Source organism: Amblyomma americanum, chromosome 11 (assembly GCF_052857255.1).
Source record: "Amblyomma americanum isolate KBUSLIRL-KWMA chromosome 11, ASM5285725v1, whole genome shotgun sequence".
Classification (NCBI taxonomy): domain Eukaryota; kingdom Metazoa; phylum Arthropoda; class Arachnida; order Ixodida; family Ixodidae; genus Amblyomma; species Amblyomma americanum.
Window position 1 is genome coordinate 132,556,108 of NC_135507.1, and position 24,441 is coordinate 132,580,548.

The window sequence follows — 24,441 nt, forward strand, 5'->3', positions numbered from 1 at the left end:
CCTCCGGCACAGACAAGTCTTTTACAATCGCGGCGACCAGGTTTGGGTATGGATACCTGCTCGACGGCGAGGCTCGTCCGAAAAACTCATTTGCCGCTATTTCGGTCCTTATAAAGTCGTGCGGCGTGTCAGCGACCTTAATTACGAGGTACTACCAGACGCGGCACTTTCTCAACAGAGAAGCCGTCGACTACGCCGTCCAGAGATCGTCCATGTTTTACGCATGAAGCCATATTTTGCACGGTGACCCCCAGACACTTCGAGCCTTTCTTTTGTGCCTGAGTGTGCTTGTGTTCGCGCGCTCTTCTGCGCGCGTTTTTTTTTTTTTTTAAGAGGGGAGGAATGCCAGGTGGCGCTGAGGCTTTTGAGACGTTGACGCTGGTGGCGCGCGGATTGAAGTACGTTGAAGTTCACCGTCTTTCGCACCGAAAGACGTGCTGCCGAGCCCTCTCTTGCTGGGTCACTGTCCTGTCACCAACGGCCGTGACAATATCAGCCTCTAATGACTGAAGGTTGCGGTCGCGAGATAAAAGGGTAGTGTCATCTCCTTAGGATATGTAATGTCGAACGGAGCTAATGGTAGTAATCTCATTTACGTATAGGTCATCTTTGGTTACTGGCGCGAAAATAGACAAACCACACAAGGCAGAAAGACGGGACGGAGCGCTCCGTCCCGTCTTTCTGCCTTGGGTGGTGTGTCTGTTTTCGCGCCTGTAACAAAAGATGTACAGATACCAACTTGCCCATCAAGACGTTCTTTTAAACGTACAGGTCGCTAATATTTGATGAAAGTTTTCCAGCTAATATTTCGTGTTCACGTAAATTTCTTATGAATGCATCTATTAGCGTGGATGTATCTGTAGTTAAGCTTGTGGGAGTCTGAATCATGTTACTAAAGCCATGAGAGTAAATCATTGTATGACACACGTCTTGAGAGGCAGACGGGCTCTCAAGATCCCCCCCCCCCCCCCCCCAATCACACCCAACATTAACGTGTAGTTATTCTCGTTTGTAAATTCTAGCAGTGTCTGAAGATATTCTATGAAACTGTTCAAACTTCCGTGTGGTGGTCTGTAAAAAAACGACAAATATGCAGGGCTGACTAACAACAGCAAGGCGTTCAAAGCAGCCGGTAATTATTGTAAACTGGTAAAGTATTTCGCACTGAAAGTATATCTTATTATTCAGTTGTATCCCGCCACGGCGCATGTGTGTCCGGTTCAGATACAATGTTTTATAGTTTGCGTCCGTTATGGCATCACATTCTGCTGTAGACCACGCTTCTGTTAGCATCAACACATCAAAAGAAAATCTGAAGTTAACAAGAAAATTAGTCAACATATCTTCCTTATTACGACTTAATGTTATGTTCAAATGAAAGCAACTAAGACCTCTAATGTTACCTGAAGCAATGAGGCTGTTAACTTCAGCAGGCTGTAACGACATTCGGAACGGTGAAATGGGAGACCTAGGGTGTTGTTCCTACTGAATCTTTTCAATGTCTTTTGCGCTTTGTACACGAAACACTTTTGCAGTTTCATTTTGGCGAGCAAATATTTTTCCTGCCACTCCTTTGCCACTTCTCCTTTTAGCCATATATGTTTCTCGCTTTCATTTTTAAGCCTTTGCCAATTGATATTTTTATGAATGAATGCCCTAATTTTAACCCCTTTCTGCTGCCCTCTTTTCTATTAAAATTTTCCCATGCGTAGTCTGGATTGCAGGGTGGTGGCTACATCTTCCTAAGATAAGTTTCCACTACCCCGTATACAAGTAACTCCTCCTGCCTTGCCTGTTTTTTCTGTTTCCTCTAGGTTCTGCCTATTCCTGCCACCTTGCATGTTAACATACCCTTTATCTTAATTATCGGGAAGTGCCCCTTGTGTCTATTTCTTCTCCTATGGTTCTATTGTTTCTTTGATCTTGGTCCTTCCGTTGGTTCATCCTTGTCTACACTGCTGCTTTCAGGGCGCAGGGTCGGCCCAGAAAAGCTGTTGTCTGGCGAACTATCCTACCTCCTACCCTCTTGCTAGGGCACCACTGTAGGGAATGCCATCCTGTGCAAAAGGGTGGGAACTGGCCTCCTACTTGTCCCTGTTAACTTCCACTACCTCGTATTTAATCCTCGACTCATTAATCTAATTACAAATTAAGCCTTAATGACCCCCCTTTCTAACTCGCTAGATTGCCTCTCGGCCTCTGGGATTGGGCATATGGCCACACACACCCTTTCAGAGGCCTCTCTAAGCCTAAGCATCCCCACTTCTTCTCGAGGTTCTGGCTCCTCCCCTTCAGGACATCGTTGAGACCAGCATGGACAAGGACAAGGTGTTCGACATCCAAGTTGTTCCCTACCACATCCTGTGCTTTGGCCATTGCATATGCCATGCACTTCCCTGACTGGGCCTCCACTTGCACCCGCCTGTCCGCCTTCATTCTTACTAAAACGCCTTCCTCAACCTTCGCTACGTTCGAGTCACCCACTACCAGAACCCTTCTGCGCTCTAACAGTTCGTTTCCTGCCTGCGACTATTGCCCTCCGGATCACGCTAGCTCGCTCTCCGATCTCCGTACGCCACTGTCGCATACGTGTCACTGTGCCCGTTGCTACCTTTCCGTCTTCCCCACTCAAAGCGTGCTCAGCTGCCGCGCTGTATAGGGTCGACGAGTCTCCTTGTTGCTGCTACCTTCCGCCTGCCTGAGGAACAACGGTCTTTAGGTGTACCACGCTGACCTCCCCAACCACTTGACGCTGCCACAAATCGGGATGACCTGCCTGCCACGACTTGAGCGCTTCCACCTGCTCTTCTAGTTGGGCCTGCTTTTCCCGCTCCTCCTTCAGCTCGCCCGCAATTCGCTCCAACAGGTCGGCATTAGCCTCCTCCCTCTTAAGCGACTGGGCGACCTGGGTTTCCAGCTTAATCCGTTCCTCTCAATCCACCTTCAGGTTGCTCTTTGAGTTCTTTAATCCTAGCTGCCCATTTCCCTTGCAACGTCTGAACAGCCTACTCAAAACGCTTACATAGCCTGCACGCGAAGTTAGTCCCCTCTGCCTCGGCTAAGCTGCCGAATTCCGTCTCATTCACATAACATCAACGCTCGCACACCTCGCACTGCACTAGCTTCCCATCCATCCTGGCTTTCCTAGCTTGCCGACCCATCGTCCGGCCGACTACGTAACGAAAAAGCCCGCCAAAATTCCTAAACAAAGCCCTACGGCACACACACCTCCGCTAGCCTTCCCACCTCTATCACGGTTTAAAAATACGGCCCCTACAGCATGCACAAAAACAGGTGCCAAAAGCACTTAGCTTCGGACGGAGTCGGTGGACCTCCAAAAAAGGCGTCCTCCTCCGACGGTGTCACGAGCAGCAGAGCTTACGAAAAGCGTCACCATCTGTCGGCAGGCAGCGAAACTGCGAGAGTTATCGTGCAACTTTCGGTGCGCAGGACAAGCGACGCCGTTCGTACACCTCTCTAATCTTTATATTTTAAAGGCGCCAAAACCACACACAGACACACGCACGAGAGAAGAGAACGGGACAGAGCGCCACTCACAATTGGTTTAATTTACAGAAACCACATACATGCATATATGTATACAGTCAGCCAGCACCTGCGCAAGGAACATATTCATACAACAAGTCGTACGCAATAAACATCGCTAAAAAACGTTTTTCCGCCTTGTACAAAGATATTGATGTTTCACTGACGCACAAACTGCCTTTCTTGCTGATATAGAACTCTTCAATCAGTTCTCTTGCTTTTACATTGCTACTCTCGGCAAGAATCCGCACCACTGAAAAACATGGCTCACAAGAGCGTGAAGGGCAGGATCTAATATGCTTAGGTAAATTTGGGCCCTCTTTATTTTGGTGCACGTTTCTTTCGTGTTCCCTGATTCGCTCATTGACACAGCGCCCGGTTTGTCATATATAGGAACGACCGCACGAGAGGGGAATTTCATAGACAACCCCTTCGGCACATCTCCTGAATGGTCGCCCATGCTTGGTTCTGCAGCCTCTTTCTTTTTGTTTTTGCTTTCTTGCCTGCTCTCAACCTCGTCTTCACAGGACCCGCCCCCCCTAGCTCGGAAGCGTTTGCCTCGAGTGGAAAAAAGGAAGCAAAAAGAAAAAGAAAGGCTGCGGGACCAAATATGGGCGACAATTTATGATATGTACCAAAGGGGTAGTTTAAGAACTTCCCCTCTCGTGCGGTCGTTCCTGTAGAGGACAAACCGGGCGCTGTGTCAATGAGAGAATCAGGGAACACGAAAGAAACGTGGAACAAAATAAAGAGGGCCCAAACTACCTAAGCATATTAGATCCTGTCCTTCACGATCTGGTGAGCCATGTTTTTCAATGGTGCGGATTCGTGCCAGGAGTAGCGATGTTAAAGCCAGAGAACAGGTTGAAGCATTGTATATCAGCAAGAAAGGCAGTTTGTGCGTCAGCGAACGATCAATATATTTGCATATATATAAGGCGGAAAAACAGTTTCTTGAGCGACGCTTATCGCGTACGACTTGATGTGTGAATATGTTCCTTGCGCAGGCGCTGGCAGACTGTATATATAAGCATGTAGGTGGTTTCTACAAATTAAACCAGTTGTGAGTGGCGCTCTGTCCCGTTCTCTTCTCTCGTGCGTGCGTGTGTGTGTGTGGTTTTGGGGCTTTTAAAGTACAATGATCAGTTACCAACTTGCCCAACAAGAAGTCCTCTCTAATCTTACACCGTGGTTCCAACGGTAGTCTTCGAGGGGGCTGCACCCCCACGCGCACTCTTTTTTTCTTTGTGTACCGTATATCAGAAGTGCTCGTCGCAGCGATGTGCAGTATACTCACTGGAGCAGTTCGGCTGCTTGTCTCCGCCGTTGGGGAAAAAGTCGATGTGCCCTATCGGTTCTTTGAGTCCTGCAAATTCAGGCGGAATACGCTGTTAGCCGGTTGTGCGAGAAGGCAGTATGAAAAGGCGTTCACTAAGAGGACGCATATCTGAATAGAATGTAATAAAGAAAAAGCATAAGTCTAAGCATTCCATTCGAAACACCATTTCAACCTCTGAGACAAAAAGGACTAACTAGGTGTAGCCCTTACGTTCTGAGCTTGGAGGAGCTTGCATCCGAAAGCTGGCCTGATATTTTTGTGCAGGTGCCTTCTATGTACTTGATGCAAAGCCAAGGAAGCGATGAAGAAAGGAGTGCTCGGTATTTTGCTTCCATTGCTAACATATAGTGTCTCTGCCGCCAGCTCGTAATAAAAATTGAGCAGAAAAAGTGAAAGCTTGGGCAAGTTGGTTGGACATTACCGACTTTATCGGTTACATTACCGGTGGGACATATCTCAACTCGACGAAATGGCGTATGCATAGGATCATGCGTAGCTCCGCTCCTCAGTAACATTTATCTTGCGCACTGTGACGGGTTACTTGAAGAAAAGCTAGTTGGCAGCAGTGCGGAAAATGTTTTTATATTTGTTATTGACTTTTTAGTTTTTATGATTTGTACAGCCATTGACGCGGTGGCCTCTGTCTCGAAAGTTTTACCGATCTTTTCTGAGTGTCTTGACCAGGTTGTATTGACGCGTGAAATGCCTTCTGAAGGAACATTAACGTTTTTAGATATATCCATGCGTTTTTCTGATCGGCACCTGTACTGTAGGTACTGACCAAGAAGCCAGAAACCTCTCATGCCATTTTCTTCTGCTCATTCGAAGCTTGTCAAACGTGCAATTGCAAAGTCATATTTTCAAAACACCTTGGAAAAATCGTGCCGTCATACATTGTAAGAGAGCTCTCAGTGTCCGGTGGAGCATCTTGAAGGAGCGTCTTGAGGCAGCGGGATACCCAATCCGTAGTCTGATCGCTTTTACAGAAATCTTGCTACGGGATATCCTAAATTCAGCCCGCAGGGGAGGAACGAAGAAGAAAAAGAAAAAGAAAGGTCGCGGTTTTCCGTACTTGCACAAGATTTTACATAATCTCAAGAGAGTAGGTTCACGCGCCAACGTGAGTGTTGTTTTTTCAGCTCCAGCAAAGATCTCTTCGCTTTGCCGCATTGTAAACGCAAGTGTCAATAGCAAGGTGAGCTGTGCAAAGAAGCACCAAAAAAGATTCGTTCCGTGTACTAGCGATGTTGTACACAGGATCCCGCTAACATGTGGCAAGCGCTACACGGGACAGACTGGCAGATGCATCAGTGACCGGCTACGGGAATACAATCACAACGTGAGCTACACTACAGCCGGCCATCGGGGCGGACTGCACGGAAAGAATACAGAAGGAAAAGAAAAGCCCTGTCAGCCCATTTTCAGCCAGTGTGAAGTCGTGAATGATAGTCCCGTCAAACTCACCAGAGAAATCACTGAAACGTACGAGGTCCACAAGCACCAAGATGACTGTCAGCACCGCTTCGATACCCCTCTTCGATTGGGAGCTTCGGTTTTTAAAAGGCAGATAAAAAGGTCACGCTCAGCTGTTCGTGTCTTGTGTTGCACGCGAAGGGTTCTAGTTTTGACATGCCATTCGTGTGTTTTTTTAGATATGTTTCTTTCTTTATTTGAGATCGTTTTCCACAGCATTTAAGCCGTGGTACACCCTCAATAAGCCATCAGATGTAACTTCAGCGCTGTGCCCGTGTGCTGGTCTTGACCTGTGTTTTTGCGCTGCGTTGGTAAAAATGAACGATATTGACGCCAGCGATCGGGAAGACGAACGCGCCGATCAAGAAGAGAACGAAGTGTCGAGGAAGCGCTCTCGTTCAGGGCTACGCCGCTACTGACTCTCGGCCGCTTAACGCCGTTGCTGACTCTACGCCAACGCCAACGTCACATCTGGTGGAGGCGCTGGGTACGTTGTTCATGTACCGTACGCCCCCTTCAAGCCGCAGTTCAAGTCCCGGAGAAATACCTAAGGTAGACACGCCAGTCCACCAGGGCAGTCGCCGATTGCAAGGCATATCTCCCGAATTTCGACTACTCCCTTCTAACCCACCCCGAAGGGCTCCCACAATGAATACAACCCAGCTACAGTTCCGCCGGTCCTGCTCCACCACCAGCGTGAGCCACCGCATTTCCACGGCCAACCCCACGAGGATGCCGAAGACTGGCTGGACCAGTACGATCGGGTGGCCATCTACAAAGGCTGGGGCGCTGACTGCAAGATGCGTCATGTTTATTTCGCCCTTGAAGACTACGCGAGGACCTGGTTTATCAACAACGAATCTGGCCTTCGAACGTGGGATACGTTCAAATCCGAGTTTCTCCAAGTGTTCAAGGACAGCACATTATGCAAGGAGAAGGCTGACCGGCTTTTGCGGGCCCTACATCAACTCCCCAACGAGAGAGTGACGGAGTATGTCGAAGAAATGAAGCGACACTTCCGACGTGCGGACCCAAGCATGTCGGAGGAGAGGAAGGTAAGCTTCCTGATTAAAGAGGTTAAGGAGTAGCTGTTCACCGGCCTGGTTCGAAGTCCTCCAGTGACTGTAACTGACTTCATAAAGGAGGCGAGCTCCCTCGAGAAGTCTCTTGACATGAGGGCCCGACAGTACGACCGCCCAACAACATCGATGCACACAGCCACTGTGGAGGGAGGCACGATGAACTCGGCAGAATCTCTACGTGAGATAATTCGATCCATTGTGCGCGAAGAACTGGCGAAGCTCTTTCCGGCTAAGGTACAGCCTCAGGTTGCCACACTTGCTGATGTTGTTCGCGAGGAGGTGCAACAAGCTTTAAGCACGAGCACATCACTACCTCTCCCAGACCCGGTACAGCCGCAGCACCCTGCTCTCAGCTACGCCGCCGTCACACGTCGTTTTATTCCGTCCCAGCCGAACCCACGTTACGATGCAGCTGCCTCCGCCGCTGTGCGGAGTCAACCTCTCCAGCCGAATTCTCCACAGCGCCTAGGACGACGCAGAACGGATATCGGGAGAGCACCAGACAATCAGCCGCTGTGCTGCCACTGCGGTGATGCTGGACATGTTTGGCGCCGCTGCCCATACAAGGAGATGGATCTTCGAGGATTCCCCGTCGGCTGTCCTCGCCCAACGTGCGGAGAACGACCGCAGAAGATCGCGGACTACATCTCACAAGCGGGCTCAGCACAGCGTCGCTTCTCTCGATCACCATCTCCTCGTCGCTACAGTTCTCCAGGACGAGACCAGCCTCGGAGTTTCCGTAGGGGAAACTAGGTGCAGCAGCCTCTGGAGGTGCGGCTGCTCAACGACAAAATGTGCAAGATCCTCCATCGCCGCAAGACAGTTCCAGTTCACACAGAACGCCGAATGCCCTAGCCGTACCGACGACTCATCATGCAAAGTGCCTCAAGACAAGCCGATGTCCTCACGTACCCCTCCGTGGCCACGACGCCTTTCCTCAATGCCGGACTCCTTCGACGCACTGCAACCGAGACCGAATGCCTCGACATCCCCAAAGTAAGACGCTAGCAACAGCCGACTTAGAGATTTCGGTCGATGGCGCCGATGTATCCGCGCTGGTGGACACTGGCGCCGATTATTCTGTGCTCAGTGGAAAATTTGCGGCGGCCCTGAAAAAGGTCACAATCGCTTGGGACGGCCCAAAGATGCGTACTGCAGGGGGCCATTTGATCACGCCAACGGGAACATGCACGTCGCGGGTAACCGTGCAAGGCCAAACATTCCTGGCAACGTTCGTAGTGCTAGCCGAGTGCTCTCGAAACGTCAGACTCGGCATGGACTTTCTGACTGAAAACGGTGCCGTCATTGATCTGCAATCGCAGTCCGTCAAGTTCCCGACCGAGAAGGCCATTACTGTCGATAGTGTTCTCCGAGCGGCGCTGCACATTCTAGACGAACACGTACCGTGCCTCCAGGTTCCAGTGTAATGGTAACCGTCGGCTCAAAGAACATACGGCAAATTGAGGGTGTCGTGGAGAGCAAGCAATTGTTGCTTCTGGACAGAAGACTTTCCGTCGCCAGGGCGGTTGTCTTCCTCGAAGATAGCAAGGTGAACGTTCTTCTCACAAATTTCAGCAACGAACACCAGCACCTTAACAAGGGAACGACAGTGGCATACATTGACGCTCTTAGTGAAACTAGGTGTGTGCACAGTTTAACGACTGCTTCAACGACTGAGCCTGATATACCTCTTGATGTTCAGTAATTTACGCTGACGACACTACTTTATTTCTGACCGGCACCAACGCGAATGATATAGTAGAAAAGGCTAATAGCGTGTTGGGAAAACTTAACTCATGGTCTGAAAACAATTCCCTACTAATAAACACACGGAAAACGAAGGCGATATTTTTTAGAGCTAAAAATTTCAAATGGGTTGTACATACAGATTTAGTATTGGGTGGTAATATATTAGAAATAACTAATGTTGTAAAAACACTTGGCGTTCACTTCAATGAATTTATGTTATGGGACTACCACATCGAGCAAATGGAGAGTAAGCTAGCTCGCGTTGTCGGCATACTCAGAAGGTTAAAGTGCATGATACCTACTAGGACAAAACTTGTTATTTACCATGCCCTCTTTGACTCTCATGTTAAATATTGTCATTTGGTTTGGGGTACAACGACGCAAACTAATATTCAAAAGGTTTTGACATTACAAAAAAATGCAGTCAGAGCAATTGCGGGTGCCACATACTTAGCACATACGAGTGCTCTATTTGCAAAATACCGCATTATGGATGCAAGGGTTATTCATCAGTACCGTGTAATTCAGCAGTACAAATCTCAGGTACATAGTGACAGCACATTTTTTTCTGACCTTGCGAATCTACGGGAAAATACCGCTGTTCACAACACAAGACACTACGAATATTGGTATGTACCTTGTCCACGCACAAATTACGGTTTTCAAACACTCAGGTATGTGTTGCCATCTTTCCTTAATAGAAATGCTTTCACTAATCAATCCATTCTTTCCGTTTCATATAACGCTGTCAGAAATATGTTCTTACAAAACAATGAATCATATCCAACGGTAAAATAAACTAAGTATCCATGTGCTGTGATTAAACTATCATTTGCGTGTGTATAACAGTACCGAGACAATTCTGGTGATCTGTTATGAAGATATTGTACATATTTGTTATTTCATGCATTCTCTTGTTATTGTTTTACTGCTGCCTGTCATCGCCGTGCCAAGCCGCTACGGGAGATGGGAGCTTTGTCAAGCCGCGTGCGCGGCTTTTTTTCCTTTCTCCTCAGCCATTGTACATGACTGAAATAAATGCAAAATGAAAAATGAAAAACATTAACCCAAACCTGCCGCTCGAGCAGCGCGACAAAGTGCGCGAACTGCTCAATCGCTACCGTGGTGCCTTGGCGTCGTCGTCATGCGTCGGGCGGATGCATCTTGCGGAACATCGCATAATTACTGATGAAAATGTTCCACCACTCCGGCAGTCACCTTATCAGGTGTCCACTAAAGAATGAGAGGCTATCAGCACACAAGTGAAAGAAATGCTCGCCAACGACGTTATTCGACCTTCTAGGAGCCGATGGGCGGCACCTGTAGTGCTTGCGAAGAAGGATGGCACCTTACGATTCTGTGTTCACTACCGTCGATTAATTAACATCACCAAAAAGGATGTGTACCCGCTACCCAGAATTGACGATGCCTTGGATCGCTTATGCAACACCAGATATTTCTCCTCCATGGACCTGAAGACTGGAAATTGGCAAATTTAGGTAGACGAGAGGGACCGCAAAAAAACGGCATTCATCACTCCAGACGGCTTGTACGGGTTCCAGGTGATGCCATTTGGTCTTTGTTCGGCACCCGCGGCATTCCAAAGGCTCATGGATACCGTTCTTGCGGCTTTTAAGTGACAAACTTGTCTGGTCTACCTGGACGACGTCATCGTTTTTGCCCCGTCTTTTGAGGAGCACCTGCGTCGCCTCGAGGAAGTATTGCTGGCCATAACGTCATCATGCCTTACTCTAAAAGCCGAAAAATGCCATTTTGCATACGAAGAGTTAGTTTTCGTGAACTACAAAAGAGTCCTACCAGATCCCGAGAAAACATCCGCCATTGCCAATTTTCCACCGCCGCGTGATCAGAAGGAAGTTCGTCGATTCTTCGGACTATGCGCATATTACCGCCGCTTCGTGGAGAATTTCTCTAGCATTGCCTCGTCCCTTACTGATCTGACAAAGGCACATGTGCCGTTCAGGTGGGAACTACCACAGCAGATGGCGTTTCAAGAGCTTCAACGCCGTCTGCAGGCACCCCCTGTGCTGGCGCACTTTGACGAACTTGCAGACACCAGGGTCCACACCGTTGCAAGCAACGTTGGTTTGGGCGCTGTCCTAGTTCCAGTTCGGCGGGACCAACCACGTGTAATCACTTATGCGAGCCGCGCACTACCGAAGACAGAAGCCAACTGCTCTGCCTCTGAAAAAGAATCCCTCGCCATCGTGTGGGCAGTTTCGAAGTTCAGACCATACCTTTATGGCCACCCTTTCAAAGTAGTTACCGATCATCACGCACTATGCTGGCTTACCAACCTCAAGGATCCCTCCGGGCGCCTCGCACGATGGAGCCTTCGACTCCAAGAGTTCGATATCACCGTCATTTACAAATCCGGTCACACACACGCAGACGCCGACTGCTTATCTCGTGCTCCCGTGCAAACCGCTCCGGACGACGCTGCTGATGACGACGAAGTCTTCTTGAATGCAATACATGCCAACGATTTCGCCGAACATCAACGCGCCGACCCCGACATCCACGACATCCACGACATCATTCGTTATTTTGAAGGTACCAGCAGGAGAGTTCTAAAGCCTTCGGGCGAGCTTTGTCGTCTCTCTGCATACGAAACGGTGTTCTCTTCAAGAAGAATTTCGCCGCGAACAGTAGGCAATACTTGCTGGTCGTCCCTGTGAACCTACGCGACGAAATTCTTCACGCCTGCCATGACGAACCAGCTTCCGGCCACCTTGGTGTTACTGGAACACAAGCTAGGATTCCAGACAAGTACTGCTGGCCTCGCCTGGGCCCTGACGTTGCGCATTACGTCTGCACTTGCCGGGATTGCCAGCACCGCAAAGTTCCGCCCGTGAAGCCAGCCGGATTCCTCAGGCCAATTAAGCCGCCTTCGCAAGTGTTTCAACAAGTCGGCATGGACTTGCTCGGGCCCTTTCCTACATCAGACTCCGGAAAAAGGTGGATAATAGTAGCCACTGATTATCTCACACGTCATGCGGAGACAGTATCTCTTCAAAGTAGCACCACCACCGAAGTAGCCCAGTTCTTTGTTACTCAAATCGTCTTACGTCATGGTGCTCCACAAGTTTTAATTACGGACAGAGGGGCTGCCTTTACCTCTTAGCTCCTGCACCATATTCTAATATTTAGTCACACCAGTCACCGTCGAACGACTTCTTATCATCCCCAAGCTAACGGACTGACGGAACGTCTAAACAAGACGCTTGCGACATGCTTTCAGTGTACGTGGACGTGGAACATAAAACCTGGGACGACGTCCTACCCTACGTCACGTTCGCATACAATACAGCCGGGCAGGAAACAACCAACATGACACCATTTGGCCTAGTTTATGGACGTCATGTCAAGACAATACTCGATGTCATGCTGCCTCATGTCGACGATCATCCAAATGACGACGTTGCGTCTTTCTTACAACGCGCCGAAGCTGCCCGCCAACTCGCACGGGTTCGAATTCAGGGCCAACAGGGCCAGGACGCACAACTCTACAGCCTACGGAGGCGGCATGTGGAATACCACCCAGGTGACCTTATCTAGGCTTGGTCTCCAATCCGACGACGCGGACTGAGTGAAAAGCTCTTGCGCCGCTACTTCGGTCCTTACCGAATTGTGCGACGCCTTGGAGCCCTCAATTATGAAGTCGTCCCTCATGAGACTCAACAATCTCGACGCCACCACCGGCCCGAGGTGGTCCATGTGGTTCGCCTAAAGCCCTACTACTCAAGGACACCACCCTAGCTCTTCCCGAGACCCCCTGCTTTCTTTTCAGCATCGGCTCGATGCTTTCGGAGGAGGGGGCTAATGACGCCAGCGCTCGGTAAGACGAACGCGCCGATCAAGAAGAGAACGAATTGTTGAGGAAGTGCTCTCGTCCAGGGCTACGCCGCTACTGACTCTCGGCCGCTTAACGCCGTCGCTGACTCTACGCCAACGCCAACGTAGAACAGAATGATCTGCATGAATTTGAGCGATCTCTGGATGACCATCTGCTTGAAAGTGCTATTTGATGCTTGAACGAATGTACTGTCTTCTGCTGATGTATTTAGTGATTGTGTATAATTCTATTTTCTACGAAGTTTTCATACCCACCCTGTAAGGACCCTCGCTTGAGGGTTAACAGTATTTATTTATTTATTTACAATACTGCTGGTCTTATTACAAGACCACAGCAGGGGCAATTAGTACAGTGCAAAAAAGAAAACAAATATAAACATATTATTCAAAGGCAGCAAACATGGCATAAAAGCAAAGGTAGGGAAAAGTGAATTGGCCATAGCAAAAGGATATACAGAACAGATCTTCGACAATGGTAGGCACAATTTAAGAATGCACTCAAAATCGCATACATGACAAGTTAGAAGGGGTTGTATTCTTGCCTAGATTTGCGGTCACGGTTGTTGCATCGCCACTGTGCATTACGACAAATGCTCTATGTGTGACACGAATGATGATAAGGATTGAGTGCAGGTGATGTTACGATCTAAGCGACTCCATTCACTAATGGAGAGAGGGAAAAAGGAATGCTTAAACGTGTCATTATGGCACACATACTCGGTTAGTGTGTTCATATGTTTGTGCCGTGAAGGTGGCATTGTGAGTACGTCACGTATTTTTGCGCATCTATCCTGTACTGCTCGTGTAATCATTGAAACAAAAATTTTAAGCGCGCTTGTTTTGCTCTTGCGGATAGTGTTTGGAGACTGGATGAAGCTGCAAGCAATGTTGGGGAATCTGTGCGCTTGTATTTATTGTGAATTATTCGTAGGGCTTTGCATTGTATAGCCTCAAGTTTTGTGATGTTAGTTATTGATTGGGGGAACCAGACTGTGTTCGCGTATTCTAAGACTGGCCTTACAAGGGTTTTGTAGGCCAGGAGTTTAGAAGATACTGGTGCGGACCGCAAGCGTCTCCTGATAAAGAGAAGTTTCCGTAAAGCAGTAGACGTGATATTAGCAATGTGAGAGTCCCACCTCAGGTCAGAAGACAGCGTAATACCTAGATATTTATGGTGTTTAGTTTTCGTTAATGGAACGCCGTTTACAGAGTAAGAAAAGCAAAACGGGAATTTTTTTCTTGTTACTGTCATACAAACGGATTTTTTAGTATTTATCGTCATTTTCCACGTGTTACACCATTCTGTTATTTTTTTTAGAGAACTGTTTAACGACAGATGGTCTTCGCGGTTGTTAATTGTTTTGTAAAGAATGCAGTCATCTGCGAAGAGCTTAATGCTGCAGTCAATGTCATTAGTTATGTCATTGATGAAGAGCAAAAATAACAATGGACCAAGGACTGATCCCTGAGGAACGCCCGACGTTACTGGAACTGTTTTGGATGAAACATACTCAAAAACCACGAACTGAGACCGATTTGACAAAAAATCTTCTAACCAAGATAGTAATTCGCCTTCCCCGATAACAGTTTTTAGTTTTCCTAGCAACTTATTGTGTGATACAGGGTCAAATGCCTTCGCGAAATCGAGAAATCTTATGTCTGTCTGGCTACAGTTATTAATATTAAGTGCTAGATCGTGTACAACCTCTGTTAGTTGAGTAACGGTTGATAACCCACGTCTGAATCCATGCTGATGGGGTGTCAATATACTATTGCGCTCCAGGAATGAGGTTATGTGCTTCGAAATTATATGTTCCAAAATTTTACATGATGTACTTGTAAGAGAGATTGGCCTATAGTTTGAGGGTGAGGTAGTGTCCCCTGATTTATGAATAGGTATGAACTTTGCCATTTTCCAGTCTCTGGGCAGCCTTGATGATGAAATAGACTTGCGAAAAATAATACTAAGGTACTTGCTACACCATTCGGCATATCTTTTTAAAAACTCATTTGGAATATCATCCGGACCTGTTGATTTTTTTGGATCTAGGTTCAGCAGAAGATTGAAAATCCCGTCATCGGTAATTCTGAGAGGTTCAATATTTAGCAGGGGCAAATTGCAGGAGTCGGGGATGATGCCGTTATCTTTAGTAAAGACTTAAAAGAAGAAATCGTTGTACATATTAGCAGTATTGTCCTTATCTTCTACAGAGAGACCGGACTGCACCGTTTTATGTCCACGAAAATGGCTCCAAAACCTGTGTGGATTATTTCTCAAAAAACATGGGAAAGTTACATTGAAGTAGTAGTCTTTCGCTTGTTTCGTGACCTGCTTGAGCTTTTCAACGGCACTGCTTAATTTAGATTTCCTCAAATGACTACCATATTTGGTCTTGATAGCTTTGCGTAACCTCTTTACTTGACGCTGCGCGTGACTGACGTCTCTAGTGATCCAAGGGTTATTTTTAGCGATACGTTTGATCTTGAGCGGGACAAAGTCATACAGTACTGTACAGCGCGTTTAAACATAAGCCATGTAGCGTCTATGTTTGTAGATCTGTCTGATGCGCTCTCGGCAAAGCTGTCGAATTCATGGGCGAGATAAGTTAGGATGGCTGCGTCGTCTGCCTTTGCAAAGTTTTTTATGGTGGTGGTTGGACAGTGGCATGTCATGGTGCACTGTAGCGGTAATTCACAAACTGGGATTTTATGGTCTGAGATGCCTTCGATGACGTGGGTTGCAACACGATGGACGGGGAAATGTTCACTGATTAAAATCAAATCAAGAATGTTTTTTGTTGAGTCTTGTACGCGTGTAGGATCGAGAACGATTTGATGGAGGTTAAAGTTTATCACCAAATTAATTACAGCGTCGGAGATAATTTAAGTGTGATGCATGGTAGTCCTGTCGACATCTGGTAGGTTAAAGTCGCCCATTAGAATGATTCGTGAGTTACAACAGTATTGCTGGAGGAAATCTTGAATTACCGATATACATTCGTGTCCAGAAGAAGGGCTTCTGTAGAAGCTGACAATTATAATGTTGGTGTTGTTGCAAATAACTTTGCAGAAAACAGCTTCAGCGCCGGTTACTTCAGGAAGCATGACAAATGGGATGCGCTTTTGTATCATAAGTGCCACGCCACCACCGCGGGAGGCGCGATCCTTTCGGACAAGTTCGTAGTTCGGTGGAGCAATTTCATCGTCGCTGACATCTCAGGAGAGCCAGGTTTCAGTAATCGCAACTATATCTGGTTCGTACTCAAGCAGAACAGTCTCTAGGGATTCGACTTTATTTATAACGCACTGCTTTAGTTTGATGGGAGCTGATATAGCTACATTTACTCCATATCGACTAGCCACATTTTTCATGCCATGGGTGATCCGATGTAGGTAAGAAATAACAGAAATTTTTTCTCTTTTTTTTGTTTTGGCTGTCACGAGCTTGCTGGATGTCCTGCTGTTTAACCCACTTGAGCAAACGAAAGCAGGCCTCTGTTACTGTAAAGCTTGGGTACCCGGCAAGCCTAATCATGGAGAGTTGACACTGTAAACTGTCGCTGAGAGCACGGTGATAGGATTTTGTCATAGAATTGCGAAGGCGGAAACTGACAATGCCGTCTTTAACAATTTTTGAATGACTTGAGTGAGAACTAAGGAGCGGTTTTGTTGATCTAGGGTTGCATTTCCAGCACACATGACCGGGACCGAACAGCAAGAGCAAATCCAAGAACTGCAACTCATTGTCGGATGGTGCCTCGAAGGCGAATTGCAGCCCTGCACCACATTTTCTGAATACCTTCAAAGTGCCAGCCATGCGCGCTGCTAAGCGACCGCGGTCTGTAAACACCAGGTAGTCGTCAACATACCTCACGGTCTTAAGGGGCAGTCCCGATAGTTCCCTCTCGACTTCCCTATCCACGTACGTGAGAAAAATTTCGCTAAGAACCGGGGCGAGGCTTGACCCAATACACACCCCTGCCTTCTGAGAATAAATTTTGCTCGGCCAACTCACGACTGTCGAAGACAGGTAAAACCGGAGTAGCTCTAGGAAACTTTCAACTTCGTGACGAAGGAGTAAATGTAGCTATTTCAGCTCCCATCAAACTAAAGCAGTTATGTCCGGCGATCCAAAGGAAGCGGGACCTATCGAAAAAAAGGAAAGGTTGTGGCACCGCGCACAGAGACAAGTTCGTCGCTTGTCGCAAAGGGTTTGTATACCAAATTCCGCTCTCTTGCGGAGCACGGTACATCGGGAAGACAGGACGTTGCTTAAATAAAAGTTTGCAGGAGCACAGAAATAATCTAGACAGTAGCAAGGAACTTTCATACTTGGTACGCCACTGCAAAAAGTGCGAAGTAATGAAAAAGAAGAAAAAATGCACCCATGTGGCGTAGCACAAAGGTCCTGTACACGCACTATGATCAGACCACGCGAGAAGTAATGGAAGCATTCCATGTCAGTCAAGAACCAAAGTGTGTTAGCAAACCGTCTGTCACTCTCAATGACAAAGAGATAGGTTTCCTTGAGGCCTTTGATCATCGCGTGCTTCTCTGCCTCATGTTTTATCGATTTTAGTGTAACATGTGATGTACTTTGTCTGTATTTTTTCCTTTATAAGCACCAGATGTTGCTAATAAAATCTAATAAGAGCGTTGGTAAGTGTACCACCGAGGTATTTACGCGATTCAACGTTGCTCCATATGATTCAAATGATTGAAGATTATTTATTGGCTGAATTGCACCTTGTCTACAACACAGGACGCGGATTGTGTAGACTGACGGTTTTTGCTCTTCAGCGGAAGTGTGCATGGCGCCCGCTTTTCTGGATTTATATTAGTGATTTATTTTACGTATCTTTTGTTTCCGAACAGCAACATCTAGGGAATGCTCGGTTCAGTGTGCTTTCCTGAAGTGAAAAATGGGCATAGAAATAATTTTCCACAAAACGCTTTTGCAAAAGCGTAAAGTTTTTATAAACGCGTCCAACTCGCCACCACGACCATATATTAGCGCCATACTTCGCGAAAATTAACAATTTGAAGTTTCTACCCTTCCGATGGCAATTTCCGAATGGAATGCCCTACGAGTGAGTGCGCTATCAGCTGGTGACTTTTTAAAGGTACCTGTTGATATACCTTAGGTACTCTATTGGCGTAATCTTCAATTTCTTTCCTCGCCTTTTACCAAGGGCTCACTTTTCTTGCCTTTAATGTATCTTTGTCCCCTCTGCTTGGACCTAAGGAAAGGTCTGGAGTATTGTACAAAAATAACAATAAGTTTGACCTTAAGATTGACCTTATCCTGAAGGAAAGATGAAAAAATGCTGGGCATCTTTTTTCTAGTGATTCTTAAAAGCAACATCTTCGCCACATTAAGCTCGCACCAATTGCCAAGCTCTACATGCGCACTTTGCAGTAAAGCTTGATCACATGCAGATGGTGATTCTTTGAAAAAAAAAACAACAGTACAATCCGCTAATAATCTGACAGATGCTGCTTCGTGTACTACATCAACGAAATCATTAGTAGAAATAAGAAAACTTATACGTCGTAACATGTTGCTTTGTGGAAGCCCAGAAGAAACGCACAGGGCTGCGAATAAACAGCTCCTAATGTCGACAAATTTAGTTCTATATGTCTTCCAAGAAACTGTCTTGGATTACACATATTTTGAAACTTGCTTGCACTCTGAGCAGAACAGTTGGCAGCCTTTACCGACTGGCTGGCATCATACCTACGTAACTAAAGATATCAATATATTATGCACTTTTTAATCCAAAATCTCCTACTGCATTCTCGTCTGGAGAACTACATGTTCCGGTAATTACGAAAAATTAATTACGATGCAAAAGAAAGCACTTAGAGTAATTGAAGGATATCACGGCCGGCCACAAAGCCTCCGATTAAAGCCACAGTTCATCAACCACAGCATTCTGAAGGCAGATCAGATATACTTCTTCAGACTATTTCAAAATATTCACAAAAACCAACTATACGCTTCCATTCTTGACAAATCATCCACAGCATACCACTTCAGAGCGCAAAGAAAACTGGTTCCTAAACTCCGGTCCAATTACGGTAAACAGACACAACGCTCCCAAGTTCCTACAGCCATAAATAATTTACCGCCACCTGTTGACTTCAATTCTTCCACATCGTGGTCCAATGAGAACCCTAAACATTACTTAATAAGTAGTAACATTCAATTTGCATAATATTTCACTCGAGATTTTTTTACAATTAGTGTGTGTATTCTATGAGTCATGCTACTTTGCTTGATTATGTATTCTGATGAGTAAATCCGGGTTGTGTTGCCTGTTCGGTGAACTTTATGTAGAAAAGTGTGCGTTCCAAATTGCTTTTTGTGCATTATTGTGTTACTACCTACATATACGCCCTCCTTTTTTTCCTAACTTGTATTACAAATTAGAATTTTCAAATGTTTTTTTTTTTTTGCCACTGCATTGCCAACTGTATATGGGTGCTGAGGCTTTCGTGAGGCAAATCAACATTTTGCCTCAGCTCCCCCTTTCCATGGAAAGAAAATAAAATTGAATTGAATTGAGATATGCCTGTATTCACTGAATCATGCTGTATGGTATTCCAATTTTTTTACAATTTAAGCATTACCTTCTCGTCTGGCACCTCGCCAAATGCTTAACGAAATCTTAGAACTCCACATCAGTACTTGAATTAACACTCTTGTCTGGGCGAGTTGGTTCATTTCTAACAAAGAATGTACTCGCGCAAAGAACACAGGACACAACAAAGTAACACATACGACAAGAACAGAGCGAAAGTTGGTTCATTTCTAACAAAGAATGTACTTGCGCAAAGAACACAGGACACAACAAAGTAACACATACGAATGTACTTGCGCTCTGTACTTGTCGTATGAGTTACTTTGTTGTGTCCTGTGTTCTTTGCGCAAGTACATTCTTTATCAGTACTTGGTAAACGTTCATTGAGGAATACCACAGCCGCTAGCAAATAACAACACAGAAGCGGACAAGCGCTCTGTCCCCTTCTTTGTGGTTTGTTCCTGCATTAAATGCAAGACAAGTCTCCTCTAAAGCTGCGTCCACCGTATTGTTAAAGCTTTTCGTGCGACTTAAAAAGTGATCAATAGAGAAATTTACAAGCTAAACAACTTGGATGCCTCCGGCTTCCTTGATACAGTCCATCGTTGAAAAGCTGATTTGGTCCACTGTTGTGATTGGTCAGCGGAGTAATAGAGGGCACCGCGCTCCGCGCCCCATTTTTATCAACTGCTGCCCTTTAACGGGTTGCATCGAAGCACCTCTACTTTTTTCTCGATAATCATGACAGCGAGCGCAGAAGTCCACGTCGGCAATTTACCATATTTAGCCAGAACTTGCTGCTGTTCCCTAGCATGGAATGCACAGGATAACATGACCCTGCGGCATCTATTTATTTATATTTATTTATACAAAATACCGTAAATGCCCTCAATTTGAGGGTATTACATACGGAGGGGGGGGGGGGGGTGCCGTACAGGAAAGTAATCAAAAGAAAGAAATAAATAAGCCCAAAATTGAACAAACTACAAACAAAAGCAGATAAAAGCATATGGATCATTGGAATAAAAATACAAAACCGACATAATTAAACATTGAAGCATAAATGGCAAGAAACAGAAACATTAACATAGCAGCAGACAGTAAACTTAATAAAGTTATACAATGTCTATCCACAACGGCATGAAAATAAAACGACAATCATCAATAACAAATAAAAGACAAAAACCCAATGCACTGGTAAGCTAACAATATACTAAAAGATGTTGCGCAGTAGTGGCAGATAATAGTTTATAAAATTTTTCCGTATCAGTGGTTGTAGCAACATCTGAAGGGAGAGTGTACCAGTTGGTTATAGTGCATGAAATGAATGAATGTGCATAGTTAGATGTACGGCATGACAAGCGCTTGACTTTACACGGATGGTCGCGGCGGTCAAAAATGGAATACGGCAAAGAAAAAAGTCATTATGAAGCGTTGAGTGATGATACAGTTTATGAAAGAGTGATAGGAGGGCCACTTTACGACGGAGATATAAATCTTGCAGATCAGCGCGTTTCATCAAGGCTGTGATGCTGGTATGACGTAAATAGGTTTGGTTTATGGGGGATTTAACGTCCCAAAGCGACTCAGGCTATGAGGGACGCCGTAGTGGAGGGCTCCGGAAATTTCGACCACCTGGGGTTCTTTAACGTACACTGACATCGCACAGCACACGGGCCTCTAGAATTTCGCCTCCATCGAAATTCGACCGCCCCGGCCGGGATGTATGACGTCAGAGTAGATGAAACGAGCTGCGCGATTGTGCAATGATTCGATGCTATTTATTAAATATGCTTAATGAGGGTCCCAAATAGTCGAAGCATATTCAATTTTAGGTAGAATAAGAGTGGCGTAAGCACATAATCGAAGGTGAGAGGGGGCATGCTTTAAGTTATGTTTTGAGAGGCCTAATAACCGGTTAGCAGATGCAAGAGTAAGGTTAATGTGGTGGTTCCATGTTAGGTCTGAATGAACGTGAAGACCGACGTATTATTTATACGTGGTTACCAAGTCGACTGGAGTGTTATTTAAAGAATACGCTGTTTGAAATCGAGACATTCGGTTAGTAAAAGACAAATTTTGTTTTGGAAAGGTTAAGTTGCATAAGCCAAGTAGAGCACAATGCTCTTGCTGTCTCGAGGTCGGATTGTAAGGCTAGGAGATCTTCTTTAGTATAAATTTTGCGATAAATTACACAATCGTCGGCAAAAATTCGGGAAGAAAGGGAGTTAGGTAAACCGTTAATAAATATATAAAAAAAGCAAGGGGCCAAGCACGCTTCCTTGTGGGATGTCAGAATGTACTTGGCTGAGAGACGAATTATGGTTATTGACACTGGTAAACTGAGACCTAGAACAGAGAAAATCTTTAACCCATACAATAACAAGAGGGTGATTATTAAGAAGTGTTAATTTGGTTAATAAGCGGTTATGAGGTACCCTGTCGAACGCTTTGGAAAAATCAAGAAATATGGAGTCGACTTGAATTCCAGCATCAACAGATGAATGAAGTTTGTGGGTGAATCCAGCAAGCTGAGTTTCGCAAGGGTACCCTTTAGGGAATCCATGTTGGTATTTAAAGATGATGTTGTGTTGTTCTAAAAAGTTAAAAGCCTGCGAATGAATCACGTGTTCAATCAGTTTACAAATCTTGCTAGTTTATGAAATTGGTAGATAATTGAGTGGTAAAGAACGATCACTGGACTTGAAAATAGGCACAACCTTAGCTTGGTGCCAGTCACGTGGAACCAAACCAGATGAAAGCGATTGCGAAAAAATAGCGGACAAGATGCATGGAACGGTCACAGAAACCATGAAACGGTCACAGAGATGAAACAGAGAGGGATGAAACGGTCACAGAGATGGGCATCCTCACGAGGGCGAACCCTCATGAGGGCGTCCTCACCCTCACCTCATGAGGATTTCACTCGGTGAGGTGAGGGTGAGGGAGGATGGGCAGATGAAAATTCATGAGGACGAGGGCGAGGGAGGGAGGAGATGATGTGGTGAGGGCGAGGGAGGGCAAGATACACAGTTTGAGGACGAGACTGGAGCCCCGAAACCTAGTCTGGGATAATGTTTCTTGTCTGGACAGCCCGTTATTGATTCCCTTTTAGAGCGCTAAATTTTAGGGCGAAGGTTCCCAGGGAAGACGTAATTTCTGCAGTCAGAAGGTACACGATGATGAACAGCAGGTTGTGCTCCGTAAGAACTAAACACTGCTCAATCTCAGCTTCTTTTATCTGAATTTTTTGTGCCATTTCACAGCTCACGGATGGTATGCTTGATAGTGTGGGCTGACAACAGAGTTTTTTCTTGTCCTCTTCATGCTTTATAGTTATCTTTTGCCGTTCCAAAACAGTGTTCCCAGCAACGAAATGCATGTCGCAGGCAGTGCGTTATGGGTAGGTATTGCCGTTGTTGCTGGCCTGCAGCCATCCTTCAGAGCTCTTTTTCCGTTCACAACGGCTTTAGACAGGCGCGCACAAATAAGAACTCATAGAGCAAAATGCATAAGGCTGCACCATTTTAATCGGGTCGCAACTCTTAGTAACTCTCGGCGCCGTCAATTTTGGGAAGCCGCTGTTAAGGACAATGTGCACGTGTCTTGCTTTCATTTCTATGCAGCTTCGCTTCAGCGGAAGCACCGACGATGAAACTGAGTACTTGCTTTAAAATTTGGCTTCGTTTGTTCTGTAAATGACGTCTTGAGCGATGTGAAACGAGCCTGCTCATGCCGTTCGTTGCGGCGTGAATACTCCATCGAGTCAGGGGTGCGCCCTCAGTGGCGCGACGGCGCTGGTAGTAGATGTGGGCTCCTGGGCTCCCGTCCTTGCTTTCGCTAGCCGGTAATCCGATTCCCGGGTGTAAAGCACAGGAAGTGCAATTTTATGGCGGGTCCACCGTGTAAACCTACCCCTTGGCGGCGAGTTAACTCGACCTGCGTGGTTGTTTCTTCTTTTCTGCCCGCCGGTTGATACTTTCTCAAATGCGCTCGTCTCTCGCGGCTTCGGTCTCTTTGTACTGAGGTTTTGTTTTGCCGATCGTGAAACACGATTGTTTAAAATCAGTACGATATGGTCTAGATAGACAAATGGCTTTTGGGCTGCCGCCCCGCAACCCGAAGTTCTAGCGCTTTTCCTCTGCTTTGCCTTCGCATGTTCTCTTTTTGCGCCTCCCGCCCCCTCCACGCCGCGCGCTGATCACGATCACTCGAGCTCAAAGCCAGCTGCTGCGTTACAGGCTGCAATTAATGTACGCCGGGTTTCGAGAGAGCAGACACCTACGAAACTACCAAGCACGCTGCTAGGCGCCATAATTCACCTGAAAATTCGTCGGCCGGGCGGTTGGCGATTCGGATCTCCGATCAGCTAGAGAGAAAATGGTCTGGTACCAAGAAATTACCTTCGACTATACACAAACGGCAGACACACTCCCTTCACCGCACCTCTGGCTCAACAAAAAGGCAAGGTGTAGTCTGGAGGCAGTTACACGTAGGAATGTCCCTCGGACAAACCCCCAGAGAATTTGCGGCTCTCCAACCTAGAGCAGTGGGAGACTGCGCTGTCCGGCTCGGGCCCGAAGGTACAACTCCGTGCGACGGGCAGGGGCTGTGCTATGTAGCCACCTGACGCCCAGTCTGCAAGATAGCCCATTGAACTTAATCCGAATATCCCATTATTCCCTTCCTTACACTTCCGATGAATAAAGTTGTTCTAGAACAACTGAAACGAGGGTCCGCAGGCCGCTAGCGGCCTGCACATGCGCTTTCAAAACGGTGTTCGCGGCTCGTG

The 24,441-nt window shown here is 46.4% G+C and overlaps 1 protein-coding gene across 1 annotated transcript in view; it reads right to left on the reverse strand.

The window, feature by feature from the left end:
* Positions 1 to 3,605: 3,605 nt before the first annotated feature.
* Positions 3,606 to 24,441, reverse strand: part of LOC144109894 (pancreatic triacylglycerol lipase-like) — a 357,922-nt gene continuing 337,086 nt past the window's right edge. The window contains exons 6-7 of the mRNA XM_077642658.1: positions 4,844 to 4,912; positions 3,606 to 3,616 (exon numbers count right to left, since the gene is read on the reverse strand). Coding sequence (XP_077498784.1) covers positions 3,606 to 3,616; positions 4,844 to 4,912 — 80 coding nt within the window. The remainder of the gene's footprint in view (positions 3,617 to 4,843; positions 4,913 to 24,441) is intronic.